This window comes from Dissoconium aciculare (genome assembly GCF_010015565.1).
Source record: "Dissoconium aciculare CBS 342.82 unplaced genomic scaffold K489scaffold_9, whole genome shotgun sequence".
Lineage (NCBI taxonomy): Eukaryota > Fungi > Ascomycota > Dothideomycetes > Mycosphaerellales > Dissoconiaceae > Dissoconium > Dissoconium aciculare.
In genome coordinates this window covers 1016970-1031679 of record NW_022984959.1, presented here as the reverse complement: position 1 = coordinate 1031679, position 14710 = coordinate 1016970, and the positions used below count along the sequence as shown (strand labels likewise).

Below are 14710 nucleotides of genomic sequence, written 5' to 3'. Positions count from 1 at the left end.
CGGTTCGGTCTCCTGTTCCTCCGAAGCATAATGGCAATACCCACGCACAGTACAGTACAGTAGCATTAGTTAATGTGTTAAACCGTCGCTCCTCCTCGCCAAATGCACCACCACTGCAAGCGCGATGGCGTGGTCTGCTCGGCATTGGCCTGGAAAGTTTCCACCATCTCAATGCAGCAGCAGGAATATTGAGAATTGATGAGCGTTGGGGCTGAACGTCTGCGAGGTGTGGATACCTGGCTCATCTGTGCGCCGATACAGTCGTGACAGTACATGTGTTCGTGCGCGTGGAGAGTGAAACCACCTCGGGCTGGAGAGAACCACAGGACAGGACACGGCATATAAAGAGCAGACCACCTAACTTCTTTGGGAAGGCTGCCGGTGAACCGATATCGCAGCCGTCTCGCCCATTCCATCGTGGATTTTCAACGTCTTTTTGCACTGCCTAGGTGTATACACGATCTCTTCACACCACGATCAGTGCTAATAGGACAAGCATAAATGCAGAAATGCGGCCACCAGCATTGCGGTCACCGGTGATGCTCAACCGCATGGTGGATCGTCTACGAACTCAACATATTATGAGCACTGTGATCGTGGAAACCCAAACCACTATACATAAGCAACCTCGAGATGTCAAATTTTTGGCGAAATGACGTAAAATCACCTCGTATCAGATCCGTATCAGATCCTTATTTCCGTTCGCGCTTTGTCCCTCACATCATCTCCCTCCTTGCTCAAGCCACCCGCGAAAGTGGCAGAGGCAGCTAAGACAGCGACGATGCAAATCCTTCCAATTTCACGACTGTGCGCAATCCTGTGGAGTCGAATATGGATCGTGAAGCGACGCTCTCAGCTACCGCAGTTCTGCCATTGCATAAAAAAACCCTGGAATGGAAAATTTCGACACTCTCCCACGCATGCCAAGGCAGAAGCGATGAAGCGATTGAAAATTTCTCGCCTTGTTCAAAGACGGTGATAAGGAAACGGTGGCAGAAACTCCACATCCCACGAGCCCGATGACGTCCGATTCGCTTATCACGAAATCTGATTGCATGGATCAGTGGTGATGGTGCGACGCCATTCTGACACCCTCGTCTATTTCTCCCACACACTTGAACTTCTTCTGCTACAGCGCACGCACACTCCATCGGCCGTTGGACAAGTCCACAAGTCATCCACATGCTTTCATCTTTTACAGCCTAGGAAATATGCATCGATCGGCGCCTCTAGACCCTGCTTTTTGGCTTTCGGCCCTTGTGACTCTAATGCAACGCCACGAGCACCTTCTTTCTCCTGTCTAGTGTCCCCAGAAGCATTGGAGGGAAAAGACAACGATGGGCTACATTGGTGGGTCATCTTTCTGGTGACGATCGTCCCCACCCGGAGCAGTGGCTCCCCGACTTTTTGTTGTCGCCATGGTGCAGCTGTTGCGGAGACCGTAGCGAATGTCGTGAACTGGCGTGTAACCTTGCCCATCGGTACCGACGCGCGCCCGTCTTACTGCGCAGTATTCCCTCATCCACCTCTGGGCCTCCTCCATCAAGCCCAGCAAGCCTCTTCTCGATACATACCGAGTCCCTGCGTCTCCGTGCTAAACAACGTCATTTGACTCGAGCATCATGTCGACTCTCCAAATATAGTGTATATCTCGGAACAGAAAGTCTTCAATGGCCGTGAGAGATGTTTACGCTACTTGCAACGGCCGTGGGACGCTGCACGTAGGAAGTTCATCACAGATTCGGCCAAGATCGTCGCCCATTCATTTGTTATTTCCCTTGTAGTATTTTTGTTCCTCTTCGCATTAGCCCTGGTCAGAACACACCCACGATTTGAATCTGCAATTCTCTTGGCTGTTTGAACTTTCCTTCGCGGACGGCATTCAGAGTTCCGTTCGAACGCTACATCGTCCTTAGTGCTTTCTTGGAATGCGTCTCGCCTACCTCTGCAAGGTTTCGCGTGGCTTTCTCGATAATGCCCTCCAGACTTGAGAGGTGATCTTCACGTCCTGCTATCTCAGGCATCCAAATCGTCGTGTTCCACCACGCGATTCGCGACATCAACATCAAGATGGATACCGTATCGACTCTGGGGAATCAAAAGGCCCAGAATGACTTTGCCAGTGTATCAGGTCCCCAACAGAGACCTGGAAAGGTATACGAGTTCCCTAGCCAGGCCTTCCGTCGGCTGGCTGGACTCAATCCCTTCAAGACAACATATTTCAGTCTGTACGATTCTTTAGATTCGATATTTGACAGGGCCGTAGCATGGTCCGGAGTTCTCTTCGCAATCGCGGCCGGCGTGCCTCTACCTCTAATCGGATTGATCTTTGGCAAGATCATCAATCAATTTCCGCCCACCGAAGCCGACATTGAAACGAGGATAACACAATTAATCGGAGTCGCCATCGCATACTTTGGCGTGACCGCTTTGTACGCGACCGCCTTCGGTATAACGAGCGAAAAGGTCTCTGTTCGACTACGGGAGAGATTACTCAATTGCCTGCTCCATCTCGATCAAGCATACCTCGACACCCACGACCTTGATGTCAATTCCCTCATTTCCGAGAAGATCGATGTCATCCAAGCTGGAACGTCCGAGAAGGTCGGCATCTTCATCCAATCCATGTCCTACTTCGTAGCCGCCTTTACCGTCGGCTTCATCCTAGACGCGAGATTGACCGGAATCCTTCTGGCGTCTGCAATTCCCGCTATCTCGTTGGCATTCTTCCTGCTTTCTCCCCTGATCACCAAATTCAGCCGCGCGACCGCCGCTAAAAATGAGGAAGCGAACAGCATCGTGGAGAACTCCCTACGCGCAGTCCGTGTCGTGCAAGCGTATGACATGATTGCGGCGATCTGCAAACAGCACTCCATCTGTGTGGGCGAGTCCTCCAAGCTCGCCGTCAAAAAGGCCATGATGTCTGCGTTGCAGACCGGTCTGATTTTCTTCATCGCATACTCGGCCAACGGTCTTGCCTTCTTCCTTGGGAGCCAGCAGCTCGATGGAGGAAACGCTGGTACTGTCTACGCCGTCGTCTTTCTTATCATTGACGCCTCATTCGTCGTGGGCCAATTCGCGCCTTTCCTGGAAATTTTCACGCGCGCTGCTGCAGCTAGGAGCGATATTCAGGACCTATTCGACGCGCAGACTGCATCCACCAGTGCGGGCGTGAGCACCCGGTCGAATTTGAAGCCTGACCTTCGAGGACGCGACGTCCACTTTCAGAACATTCAATTTTCCTACCCTGCGCGTCCCGCCGTCAAGGCACTGAACAATCTGTCCCTCTCGTTGAAGGCGGGCAAATTCACTGCGTTGGTCGGAACGTCCGGAGGTGGCAAGTCAACCATGGTCTCGCTTCTTCTTGGTGCATATGATTTCGAAGGATCGATTATGATTGGCGAAGATGAGCTTCGTTCAATCGATGGCTTACACCGTCGTTCTCAGTTCGCCGTCCTCGAACAGGAATGTATTCTCTTCTCGGGGACTGTTTTCGAAAATATCTGCCATGGTCTTATTGGTCAAGATCTCAGCGAAGAAGAGAAGAGGGTTCGTTGCGACGAAGCCGTCAAGGATGCTGCAGTCGACTTCCTTCATCTCCTTCCGGATGGCCTCAACACACGCATCAGCAACGAGGTCCAACTTTCAGGTGGCCAAAAACAGAGAATCTGTCTCGCTCGTGCCTTGATCAAGAAACCCGCGCTTCTAATCCTCGATGAGCCCACCAGTGCTCTCGATGCGAGAAGTGAAGTCCTGGTCATGGATTCCGTCAAAAAGGCCACAGCGGCCGGAACCACCGTCATTATGGTCGCCCACCGTCTTTCCACCGTCCTCGACGCCGACCACATCATTGTCATGGGAGAAGGCCGAGTTCTTGAGGAAGGCACGCCCGAGGAACTTTCCCAGTCCCCTTCGGTCTTCAGCAAACTGCTCAAGACGCAAAACACAAACTTCATGTCCCGCAACCCGTCCCTCGAGTCGACGGAAACACTGTTCACAAAGTCGAGCGAGATTGAGAATGAATTGGACACAAAGCTCCAGAAGATCGCAAGCGCCCCTGATGCTGATCTTGAGGAGCAGAAAGTCGCTCCGCCGATGGGTCTGTGGACTCTCACACGGCGTATTGGAGCGATGATCAAGCCTCAGTTTTGGATCGTGCTCATCGGTATCCTAGGTTCAATCGCCGCAGGAGGTATCTTACTCGGCGAATCAGTCATTTTTGGAAGCTTGGTCGAGGTACGTGACTTCGGTAGGATTCGGAAAGGGCGCTGGACTAACCATCACTTTCACAGCTACTGAATGAGGTCTCGACCACTGTGGATCGCAACCGTACCGACTTCTACTGCCTATTGTTCTTTATTTTGGGATGCATCGCCTTCGTGGCATATATCAGCAGTGGTACGGCATTCGGTGTGACATCTACAAAGCTCACCTCGTCCATCCGAGTGCGGACGCTTCATCGCCTGCTGCATCTTGACATCTCGTGGTTCTCGCAGCAGGACCACTCCGTTCACGGTAAGTCCTGTCCTCCGCTAGCTTGTCTGATCATTTCCCTTACTCATTCGATATAGACCTCATGGCCGCTTTCACCAAGGACCCAGGTGATCTTTCCAGCCTCTCAGGAATCGCTTTGGGAACCATCTTCACTGTTATCACATCCGTTTTCGGTGGTATCATCCTCGCCCACGTCGTGGCCTGGAAGATTGCAATTGTACTGCTCGCTGCCGTTCCCATCATGGTGGTCGCCGGCTTTCTTCGGCTCCGCACATTGACGCTCTCTGAGATCCGTCACCGGGAAGCATACAAAGGTGCCAACACGCTTGCCGCCGAGGCATGTCGAAGCCGTAAGACTGTTGCCGCCCTCGGAATGGAGGAGAGACTCCTGGAGGACTACCGTGCCGCCTTGAACAAGCCTCTCAAGGCGATTCGTCGTTTCACCATCGTGTCCAGTTTCTTGCTCGCCTTCTGCTTGGCAATTTCGTACTTCGTCTACGCTCTCGCATATTGGTGGGGTTCGAAACAGGTTCGCGAGGGTAACTACTCAACACGTCAATTCTTCACTGTCCTTCCGGCTCTGTTGTTCTCTGCACAAGCTGCAGGACAACTCTTCAGTTTGAGCCCTGAAATCGCCAGAGCCAAGACAGCAGCTCGAAGCATCTTTTCACTGCTCGAAGCCAAGTCTACCATTCTGGAAATGGATTGCGATGGCGAGAAGACAGCAGTCGCCTCGAGTGCATCGACTCTCCGCGATGTCACGATCAACGACAAATCGAAAGCTTATCCCAAATTACAATTCGATTCCGTCAGCCTTTCTTATCCCGGTAACCGGACCAAGAAGGCACTGAAGAAAATTAACATGTCCATCATGACCGGGCAAAGCGTGGCCTTCGTCGGCCCCTCCGGTGGAGGAAAATCCTCCACCATTGCCCTCATCGAGCGCTTCTTCGACCCAACCGAGGGCACCGTCCTCCTCGACGGGATCGACATCCGCGAAATGGACGTTCGCAACCTCCGCAAAACAATGGGTCTGGTGGCCCAAGAACCCGACCTCTTCCCGGGCACAATCTCCTACAACGTCTCCCTCGGCGCCGCTCCAGGCACCACCGTCACTCAGGACGCTATCGAAGCCGCCTGCAGGAAGTGCGGCCTGCACGACTTCATTATCTCCCTCCCCGACGGCTACAACACCCCCTGCGGCTCCGGCGGAACCTCCAAGCTCTCCGGCGGGCAGAAACAGCGTCTTGCCATCGCCCGCGCGCTCGTCCGCGACCCACCCATCCTCCTCCTCGACGAACCCACCAGCGCGCTCGACGCCCACAGCGAAGCTCACGTGCAAGCTGCATTGACGGAGGCCGCCAGGGGCCGAACTACGATCATCGTCGCGCATCGCCTCGCGAGCGTGACGAGGGCAGATCGCATTTTCGTGTTCGATGAGGGCAGGGTCATCGCGGGAGGCACGCATCAGCAACTCATGCAAAAATGTGGTCTCTATGCGGGCATGGCTAAGGCGCAGTCGTTGGCATGATCTGCGAGATCTGCTGTTGAGCGCACGACTCCTCTGGGCGGTTTTCTCTTGGGACTTTCACTTCTACATACAGCGGGCGTGGCATAATTGATTTTTTTTCTCTTCATTTCATTAACGCGTTCAAACGTTCTTGCTGCATTTTCGATTTACACATTTTACTCCACTGATTTCCCCAGCTGAATAAACACATGCCGACCCATCCGTAGACAATTTTGGTCATTGGGACAATGTCGTCGACGCGACGCGTACATCTTCAATTTAGGCTCCTCGCGGAAGCTACAGTATGGGTAACGAATGAACTATTTCACAGATCTGCCATTAATATCCATCGCCGCCGTCGAAGCGCGCGCGCTATGATGCGGAAATAGAAAGACTTGTTGAATTGATGGGTCGACGATCCAAACTCTCTTGAATGTCACTCGGCATTGGAATTCCGGCGGTGCGCACGGAGTTTTCTTCGGTTTTTTGTGTTTATAATCAGCAGAAAAAGTCGTTGACGACAGATCAGATATCTTCTCCTCTTTTGCGAATTACCGGACAAATTCGTGATCGCAAGTGTCCGCAACACGCGCTGGATTCGAAGCCGTTCATTCGACGCTTTCAGAATCCGAATCGCGCAAACGGTTGACGTGCATGGATGTCCTCTTGCAAATAACAGGCGTTCATCATCATTTTCGGGCGGTTGGAGATGATCGTGGAATGTCACTGCTGCATATGCCGCTATATTGATCGTCAAATGGTGAAAATGTGATTCAGGGGGGAACTTTGTCGGAAAAGGCACGAGCGTGTCGACGTCATTTCGACGTCGTCTTCTACCACACATACATTTCCGTCCTATTGTTCAATCGGCTGGAAAAACGTGACCAGGTAGGGACTGCATGCTGTAACCGTACACAGAGAGAACAAAGGAGCCGAACGAAAAGCCACCGTCTCATCATTCAAGAACACAAAATTGCATGGTGAGGGTCCTTCATGCACGCCCGCCGCGCGCATCTCTCGCACGAGAGGAACCGAACAGAGAGAAAGAAAAGAAATCCACGAGAAATGAATCGTGGGAATAATGGATGGGATTTATTGCTACGGGGCAGTACATCTCGACCTCCTCTTCTTTCGGATCCACGAACCTCCCACGCCGCTGGGATGAACTGGCCGAACTTCGGAGGCCCGCTCGCTCGAGCACGTACCAGGAATCATTCTGCCTCGTTTGATGGCTGCGCTCTTCCACAGCACTCACCACAACATCATCATCTTCCCACATGGCGCGATGATGGGCAGCAGGATTGGAGACGGCGGCGGCGGCGGCGACGGCGGTTTCTTGGTGGGAAAATGTGGGTCAAATGCTACTGCTTGCTGCTTGCTGCCGCTCCGCTTCCTTTTCGAACACGGACTCTCGATCTACTGTCCTACTATAGTGGCTACAGCTACAGCCATGGTGCGAGGTCTCGTCGGCCTCTTTTCTGTGTTTGCGCGCCTGTGGTGGGATCTGATAACGTTAATCGCACGACCATCTACTGTGTTGTCGCTGTTGCGCTCGGTTCGGCCGGTCGTCGGCGAATCATCGTGTGTTTTCAGCAGTGTTGCATTTTCCATGTCTGTGGTTGAAAATTCGAGTTTTCCGCGCTCGACATCGATGTCAGGGGAGTGAGCGATGCGCGGCAGCAGACGAGATGGGCCGTGATGCTCTGTAGCGGGAGGAGCTGAGGCGGCGATTCCAGCTCTCTCAGCGCCTCTTCTGTGCTGATCGGACGTTCAGCCTGATTTGCTTCCTGTTGCTCCTGAAGTCGGCCGTCCAGTCCACATGACTGCCCAGGTGAGATCCAATCTCAGCTCTGCTTGGATTTTCTTCATTCGTTATTACACGAGAGCGAGGAGGATCGGACTGAATGCTATGCTCAGGGTCCAGCACCTTGGTGATGTGTTCGTCCAATCCGCCGCCATTTGCACGGTGATGGAGATCTCCAGAAAGGTAGCGAGGCCCGCCGTGGACGGGGTAAGTCATGATGGCGGCATGCGTGCTTGCGCAGGTTGATGATGACGGCGGTGCGCACGCGCGCACTCCGTCTCATCTCGCCAAAAGGATTCGTGCCCGGTACATCTTCTTCTACCCACGCTCCTCAGCGTCCACTCGCCTTGCGCACCTCCACCTCCACGGCGACGGTTGATCATGTTACATGCCCACCATCACCGTCGGCGATGCTATTGCCGCTGTAGCCTGCGAGCCCCGTCCGAGAGCATTCAGCCACATTCGAACCACGTCAGACGGACCCTTGGCCAAGCGTGGTCGGCCGTGTTGTCTCCGCCTGTGAAATACGTCGGAGGAGAATCCTGATCTGATAATTTTTCCCTGCTAGTTGGCCCTCCACCAGCTGCACTGCTTCTGCCCTGCCAAGCTGGGCGCGGGACGATCGCGAGATTCACCGGACTACGGCTTGGAAAAAGCTCGATTCGCTACTGAGAAAGGTTGACCCACACCACTACTTCTTCCAATTTGAATTTCTGGTTACGCTCGGTACAGTGGTACACACGTGTGGATGGTGCATTCCTGGTAGTCGTCGTCTCTCCCGCGTGGGCGGAATGAGTAGTTGTCACCACTTTTCCGGACTAGACCGCTATAGCTGTGGACTACTGAGGTAATCGATTGTCGTCGTCGTGGCCATCGTTCCCTCTGTCGGTCGCCGACTTGGGTAAGTGATTCGACGAGCCTTGATCCTCGTTGGCGATGCGCTTGTGCGTACACTGCTGATGGCTGGGTGTGTAAGGAGAAGCCCGGTTGCCATGCTGCATACGCTGTTACTTGGTTGCCCGTCCGCACACTCTTCGCGTTCCCTCCATGCGTGTGCTTGACGCATTACAGTATATTTTCTTTCGTATCGGATCGGCGAAGATCGCTGGCGAAAACAACATAAAGGTGACGGCGCCTCCCGCACTGTATATCTTTCTCATTCGTAGCATCTGTGTTCTGTTTTTGATCTCGTGAATACATATTGCTTTTCCCTCGATATCATCTTCTATCACGTTGACATCACCTCGTCATACACTCCCATTTGTATTGCCAAAAACGTCAAACATACGTCAAGCTTGACCGTTGTATCACTACGACTGGAAAACTGAACGGATATTCGAATCAACAACACGACAGCGCACAACAGCAAGATTTCAATATCTCGAATTGAAAAGATCAGTGTGGTCTCTAATCGACTTGACCGCCACCATGTCGCCTCACGCACTCGCACCCTCAGATGATGGCGATAGCATCCAATTCGAGACTTCAAGCCGCAGGCACGAATATGAAGACGTTCCTGAATCATTGCTGCAACGATTCCCCGACGATGAGGTCCATGATCTTGTCTGCGTCGGATTTGGCCCAGCGTCATTAGCCATCGCTGTAGCCCTTCACGATGCTCTGGAGCTCAACGCCTCGAAGCTGTCCACCGAGGCACCCAAAGTCCGTTTCCTAGAGCGTCAAGACGGCTTCGCCTGGCACGCAGGCATGCTCCTACCCGGAGCCAAGATGCAAATCACCTTCATCAAGGACATGGCGACTCTACGAAACCCGCGAAGCGATTTCACTTTCCTCAACTACTTACACCAAAACGACCGATTGGTCTCCTTCACAAATCTTGGTACATTCCTCCCGCAACGAGTAGAATATGAAGACTACATGCGGTGGTGCGCGGCCCACTTCTCCACCGTGGCCGATTACAGCCAGGACGTGCAGAAGATTGAAATCGGCAAGGTCAACCCCAACACCGGCGCGATCGAGAACTTCCAGATCTCGTCCGTAGACCACCGAACCAGCCGTCTGACGAAACTTTACGCCAAGAACGTCGTCGTCGCCGCGGGCGGTCGTCCTAACATCCCCAAGCCTCTCCCACAATACCACCCGAGAATCCTGCACTCCTCGCAATACGCCACTCAAGTCCACAAGCTCTTCCCCGAAGGCACCAGCCCGAAACGCGTCGTCGTCATCGGCGGCGGACAGAGTGCTGCAGAGGTCTGGTACAACATCCCATCACGCTTCCCAGGAGCACAATCACTCCTGGTCATCCGCGGAGCAGCTCTCAAGCCCAGCGATGACTCTCCCTTGTAAGTGAATTTCCAACCTGACCTATAAACCCAGAAAAGGAACACCCCCGACTAAACCTCCATACAGCGTCAACGAAGTCTTCAACCCCGAAAAGGTCAACGACATCTTCTCCCAAACCCCCGAAATCCGCTCCAAGCTCATCGCCCACGATAAAGCGACCAACTACGGCGTGGTGCGCCTGGAACTCCTCGAGGAAATCTACAACACGATGTACACCTACCGCATCCAGCGCCTCCCGGAATCCTCCTGGCCGCTCCGCATCCTGAACCACCGCCGCCTCGTCAGCGTCGCCGATGGTCCAGGTCCGGCCGGCGGCAAGGGCCTCCAGCTCGAAGTCCAGGACGACTCGGCGCTGTACTGCGCGAACATGGAGTTGCGTCGGGAGGTTCTGTCCGCAGACCTCGTCGTCGTGGCCACGGGCTACTCGCGCAATGCGCACGAGGACATGATGCACGAGCTCCGTGAGTTCATGCCCGGCGGCGATGCCGAGGGTAAGCGCTGGAGTGTCGGAAGGGACTATGGTGTGCAATTTGAGGAGGGGACGGTTGCGCCTGGTGCGGGGATTTATTTGCAGGGATGTAATGAGCAGACGCATGGTCTGGCGGATTCGTTGTTGTCGATTTTGTCGGTGCGGGGAGGGGAGATGGTGGATACTATCTTTGGAGGCGAGAAGGTCGCTGTGGCGTAGATTGAGATGATGTTATAATCTAAGGAGGGACGAAGAACATTGATGCATTTGCATGATCTGCTGGATCTAGATATCAAGAGATAGCGGCAGAGGTCGAGATTTTTTTTTCTGAGTTATACATGGGTCATCTGAATGCTTCAAATGAGAGGATGGAAACGTGAGGGGTGAAAGAGTTGCAAGTTTGGCATCTTGATGAGTGGCATGCTACATCCCAGGATCAGGAAGTCATTCACAACACAATGCATGGATTTTCAACATGTCAATGGATATCATTTCAATTACTTATTCGCCCAAATCATTCATCGTCGCTGTCATCGTCAATAATGAATCCCGCGCGAGTATTGCGCCTGGCGGCAGGTTTGGCCGCGGGCGCATCATCGTCCTGTTCATCATCATTTATCGCAAGCTTCGCGACGGCATTCCCAGAGAGTTCCCTCAGTGGTGGTGTTGGTTTTGCTGTATTTCGTCTTCGGGAGGTTGGCACATCCTCTTCTGATAGGACGGCATCATCGTCATCATCATCATCAGTGAGCAGGGCCTCGTCCTCGCTGGAGGACGTGTTTGCGTCGGAAATGTCGATCGTCTCTGTATGAGCATTTCTCGAGCCATCGCCGACCGCATCATGCGCATCTGGCATCTCATCGTCGCTGCTTTCTGGTCGCTTGGTCTTCTTCCGTGCAGTAGGCTTCTTCCGCTGCATTGTCTCGCCAGCAGAATCATCCTCGTCAATGTCGTCGGTCCTCTTTATCAACGCCTCCTTGATGAGACCTGCCGTCTTCCTCCGACGCTCTTCTTCTAATCGGAAGAATTCCGCATCTCCTTCAGCATCACTCTCATCATCACTCTCAGTGACAAACAGCTTCGATTTGATCTTGGCATTCTTCTCCTGCTCCTTCTTCCGTCGCATCTTTGCACGATCTCGGAGCTCCTCCTCGGTAAGCTCGATACCGTTTTGCTTGCGGCGTTTTCGCGGACGTTCATCTTTGTCATCTTTCCGCCTCCGCTTCTCCTTGAGGTTTGGGGGAAACATTGCATCGTTCAAGACGCCGTCATCGTCGTCGTCGTCGGAATGATCCGAGAACATCTCTCCACGACGTCCAAGTGATTTTGGCCGTATCAACTGCGCAGCAGTCTTCTCGCCCTCGAATGTGGGCGGATCAAATTCAGCCTTCTGAATTTGCTCCAAGCCTGTGGTAAGTTTGTCCGAGGTCAGTGTCGGGGGAAAGACCCAGCTAGCATCAACGTCATCCGCATCGCCTATTCGCTGTAGACCAAGGACGGTTAGAAGTAGTCGCAGGTGCTTGTCTTTGAAGAGCGAGTCTTTGTGTTGATCATTGCCAGGGACGAGGAATATTGTTGGAGATTCGGGGACTTCAGCAGGGGGCTCGTCCTCAGCAGTCTCCGCGTCACGACTTGCATTGGCATCTTCCCAAGCTTTACGTTCATCGGCCGCTTCAGAGATCTTCTTCTTCAGCCAATCCAATAAGTCGCTTTTTGCTTGTTCAATCAGGATTGAGACAGCGACCGCTACTCTCTGCTCAGCAGGTACGGAAGCCTTGACTTCGAGCTCGGCTGGAGGCCTGGGAGCTCGCTTCTGCACGACCTTCTCGTAACCATTCTGCAGGTAGTGGATACTGTTTGGAATCTTGCTGAACAACATCTCAACTACGGCTGCTTCTTTCCAACCTTGACCCTCAGAGAGGCGGTCCATCCATTTGAAGCATTGTCGGAAGATGTGCTGAACTAGCTGCTCCCATTCCTTGAAGCCCTCGAGAGCTGGGGGAAGTCCTCCGGGACCTTTGACCAGCTTGTTGAGCAAATGCAGAATGTCGACCCGGAAGAGCATGACTGACAATTCATGCTTGAATGCTAATCTGTACATGTATCGATGACAGCGCTTCAGCTGTGCAGGGTTGAGATCGGCGTGGAACCGAAGCATAGCAATAAATGTGTCGACACACGGTTGACTGAGAAATTTAGCAGAGAAACGGGCGAAGTCGAACTTGCGCTCGGAGATAGTCTCGTGTGCTTCCCGTTCATCCTGAATTCGCTCTGCTGCATCTCCTTCTTCCTCATTGTTGCCCTCGATGGCCTGCGCTGTAGCCTTCTTCCTCGCTCTTCTCTTCGAGCGCACTTGTAGATCGACATTCTGTTTGCTGTATCGCTCCAGCATGCGGACAAAGACATGTACACACTCGGTGATAGCATCTAAATACGCAAATCCCTGACTCGTGTATCCGCGCAAGATCTGCACCATACGATCATGGGTCGCTTCCTCGTAGAAGATGCGATTCTGGATATTCTCCGCGATCTCTTGATCTTCTTCGTCTTTGCTTTCCGACATGTACTGCACAGTCTGCAGAATTTGAGTGAAGCACATCAATGTTGATTGTAATTCTTGCCATTCCTTGTTGTCAAAAGCGGCTTGCATCTTGCGGTTGAGTAGCACGAAGGTCTCTTGATCGAGGACAGATGCAATGTATGCAAAACAGTTGTCTTCGGGCATGGATGGCGCTGCCGCGTCTGTGCCCGTTGCGATATTCGTCGGCTTTTGTTCACGTCTTGCCGCCTCAGCAGATAGAAACCATGAAATGAGGTAAAAATACTGTTTGTTGTGAATTGTCTCTTGCAGACGGTCCGCTTCGCTTTCTATTGCTCTACGAAGACTTGCAAAAAGCGGGTTGAATGACGAATCAAGGAAATCCTCAACAAAGCTTTTGAGATGGCCGCGAGCGCTTTCAGTGAGATCGATGCGTGCTCCAATATCTGATTGTTCACTCGAGTCCTGTGCTTTCTTTCCACGATTCCGTGGCTTATTGAACTTTTTACTCGCGTCCATTTGATGTAATGTCGAAGTCTCGTCTGTGATACTTGTCTGGCCAGAAACAGTTGACACTTTGAGTTCATCCCGCTTCACCCAGATCATTGTGCCAAATCGATTGTGCCGTGTGGGTGCGTGCTTCTTGTAGCTGCTGTGCATTGCTTTCTCCCGAGCAATCAGACTCTGGAGCTCGTTGATCTCCGAAGAGGCCAATTGAGCTTTCTTCATAAACAACTTCTTGGCATCAACGCCTTTGACGAGATGAAACAAAATCTCGAGAAGTAGCACATCTTGCTCCTTGAACTCATCACCCATGTTTGATCCCAGGGTAAGGAGAAGTGTGAACACATCTTGCGCGTGGAAAGCGTCGATTGTTGCAGACCGACTAATTTCATTCTCGTCACCTTGGGATGGAAGTGTCTGCGGTTGTGTAATCATGGCCATGTTGCGGAAGAAGTATAGCCCAAGCTTGATGATGCCTTCATCACGTCTACTCCGATCTCTTCTCACCTGCGACATGGCCGGGAGGACAATACGGACCACCGTCCGCAAGATCTTCGCATGCTCATGTTGCAGGACTGCGCGTTTGTATCCCACCTGCGCCAATTGTAGATACGGAACGTGCCGATGGTGGTTCATAGTTGCCTTCTCGACATCCAGCTCCAGAGGCCATGATAGCGGCACCAGCAGCTCCAGACAAGCAAGCGCAAGTCGGCTCTTCGATTTGTGATTTGTTGCATCCTCCGGCCACAACGCGAGGATTTCCAATAAATCGCCCTTCACTAGATTTGCTTCCGCCAGACATCTCTTCACATCCATCCGGCCAGTCTTCTCGTCGTATAGCTTGAGCCATCGCGCCAGGTCTTTGAGGACAGCGAGGGCATCGTCACCGATTGAATAATTGTTGTCGTAGGTCGAACTGCCACCAACGGCATTGACGAGCGAATAGACGTATGCGCGCACTTCCGGGTCCACGGTCTCGCTCTTGGTCCAGGGATCCATGATTTTAATGTCGCTGCCGACTCAGAATGTCCTCAATGTCTTCGTATCATATCAATTGTACTTTGCTGCCTACGTCCGACAGTCCTT

General features: G+C 52.7%; 4 protein-coding genes across 4 annotated transcripts; 3 read left to right on the top strand and 1 right to left on the bottom strand.

The window, feature by feature from the left end:
• The first annotated feature begins 1714 nt into the window (after positions 1–1714).
• Positions 1715–6339, top strand: K489DRAFT_360553 (putative ABC transporter). The gene is made up of 3 exons (XM_033602618.1): positions 1715–4236; positions 4293–4515; positions 4572–6339. Exons 1-3 carry the CDS (start codon positions 2071–2073, stop codon positions 6023–6025), a joined length of 3843 nt encoding a protein of 1280 aa, XP_033458310.1. The 5' UTR covers positions 1715–2070; the 3' UTR covers positions 6026–6339.
• A 736-nt stretch (positions 6340–7075) lies between these two features.
• Positions 7076–7686, top strand: K489DRAFT_270668 (uncharacterized protein). Its single transcript, XM_033600122.1, has one exon. The coding sequence runs from the start codon at positions 7166–7168 to the stop codon at positions 7625–7627; it is 462 nt and encodes a 153-aa protein (XP_033458309.1). The 5' UTR covers positions 7076–7165; the 3' UTR covers positions 7628–7686.
• Positions 7687–8882: 1196 nt separating this feature from the next.
• K489DRAFT_382317 (putative L-ornithine 5-monooxygenase) lies at positions 8883–11099 on the top strand. Its single transcript, XM_033605343.1, has 2 exons — positions 8883–10111; positions 10179–11099. The coding sequence occupies exons 1-2, from the start codon at positions 9237–9239 to the stop codon at positions 10798–10800; spliced, it is 1497 nt and encodes a 498-aa protein (XP_033458308.1). The 5' UTR covers positions 8883–9236; the 3' UTR covers positions 10801–11099.
• On the bottom strand, positions 11096–14623 carry K489DRAFT_433124 (timeless-domain-containing protein; the record flags this gene model as incomplete). Its single annotated transcript, XM_033608505.1, has 1 exon — positions 11096–14623. The coding sequence occupies one exon, from the start codon at positions 14621–14623 to the stop codon at positions 11096–11098; it is 3528 nt and encodes a 1175-aa protein (XP_033458307.1).
• Positions 14624–14710: the final 87 nt, after the last annotated feature.

Excerpts from the sequence above, each read along its gene's own strand:
- K489DRAFT_270668 (XM_033600122.1), top strand. The coding sequence starts at position 7,166 with ATGAACTGGCCGAACTTCGGAGGCCCGCTCGCTCGAGCACGTACCAGG.
- K489DRAFT_382317 (XM_033605343.1), top strand. The coding sequence starts at position 9,237 with ATGTCGCCTCACGCACTCGCACCCTCAGATGATGGCGATAGCATCCAA. Across the intron at positions 10,112-10,178 it reads CCCAGCGATGACTCTCCCTT|CGTCAACGAAGTCTTCAACC; the intron begins GTAAGTGAATTT and ends ACCTCCATACAG.
- K489DRAFT_360553 (XM_033602618.1), top strand. The coding sequence starts at position 2,071 with ATGGATACCGTATCGACTCTGGGGAATCAAAAGGCCCAGAATGACTTT. Across the intron at positions 4,237-4,292 it reads TTTTTGGAAGCTTGGTCGAG|CTACTGAATGAGGTCTCGAC; the intron begins GTACGTGACTTC and ends TCACTTTCACAG. Across the intron at positions 4,516-4,571 it reads GCAGGACCACTCCGTTCACG|ACCTCATGGCCGCTTTCACC; the intron begins GTAAGTCCTGTC and ends CATTCGATATAG.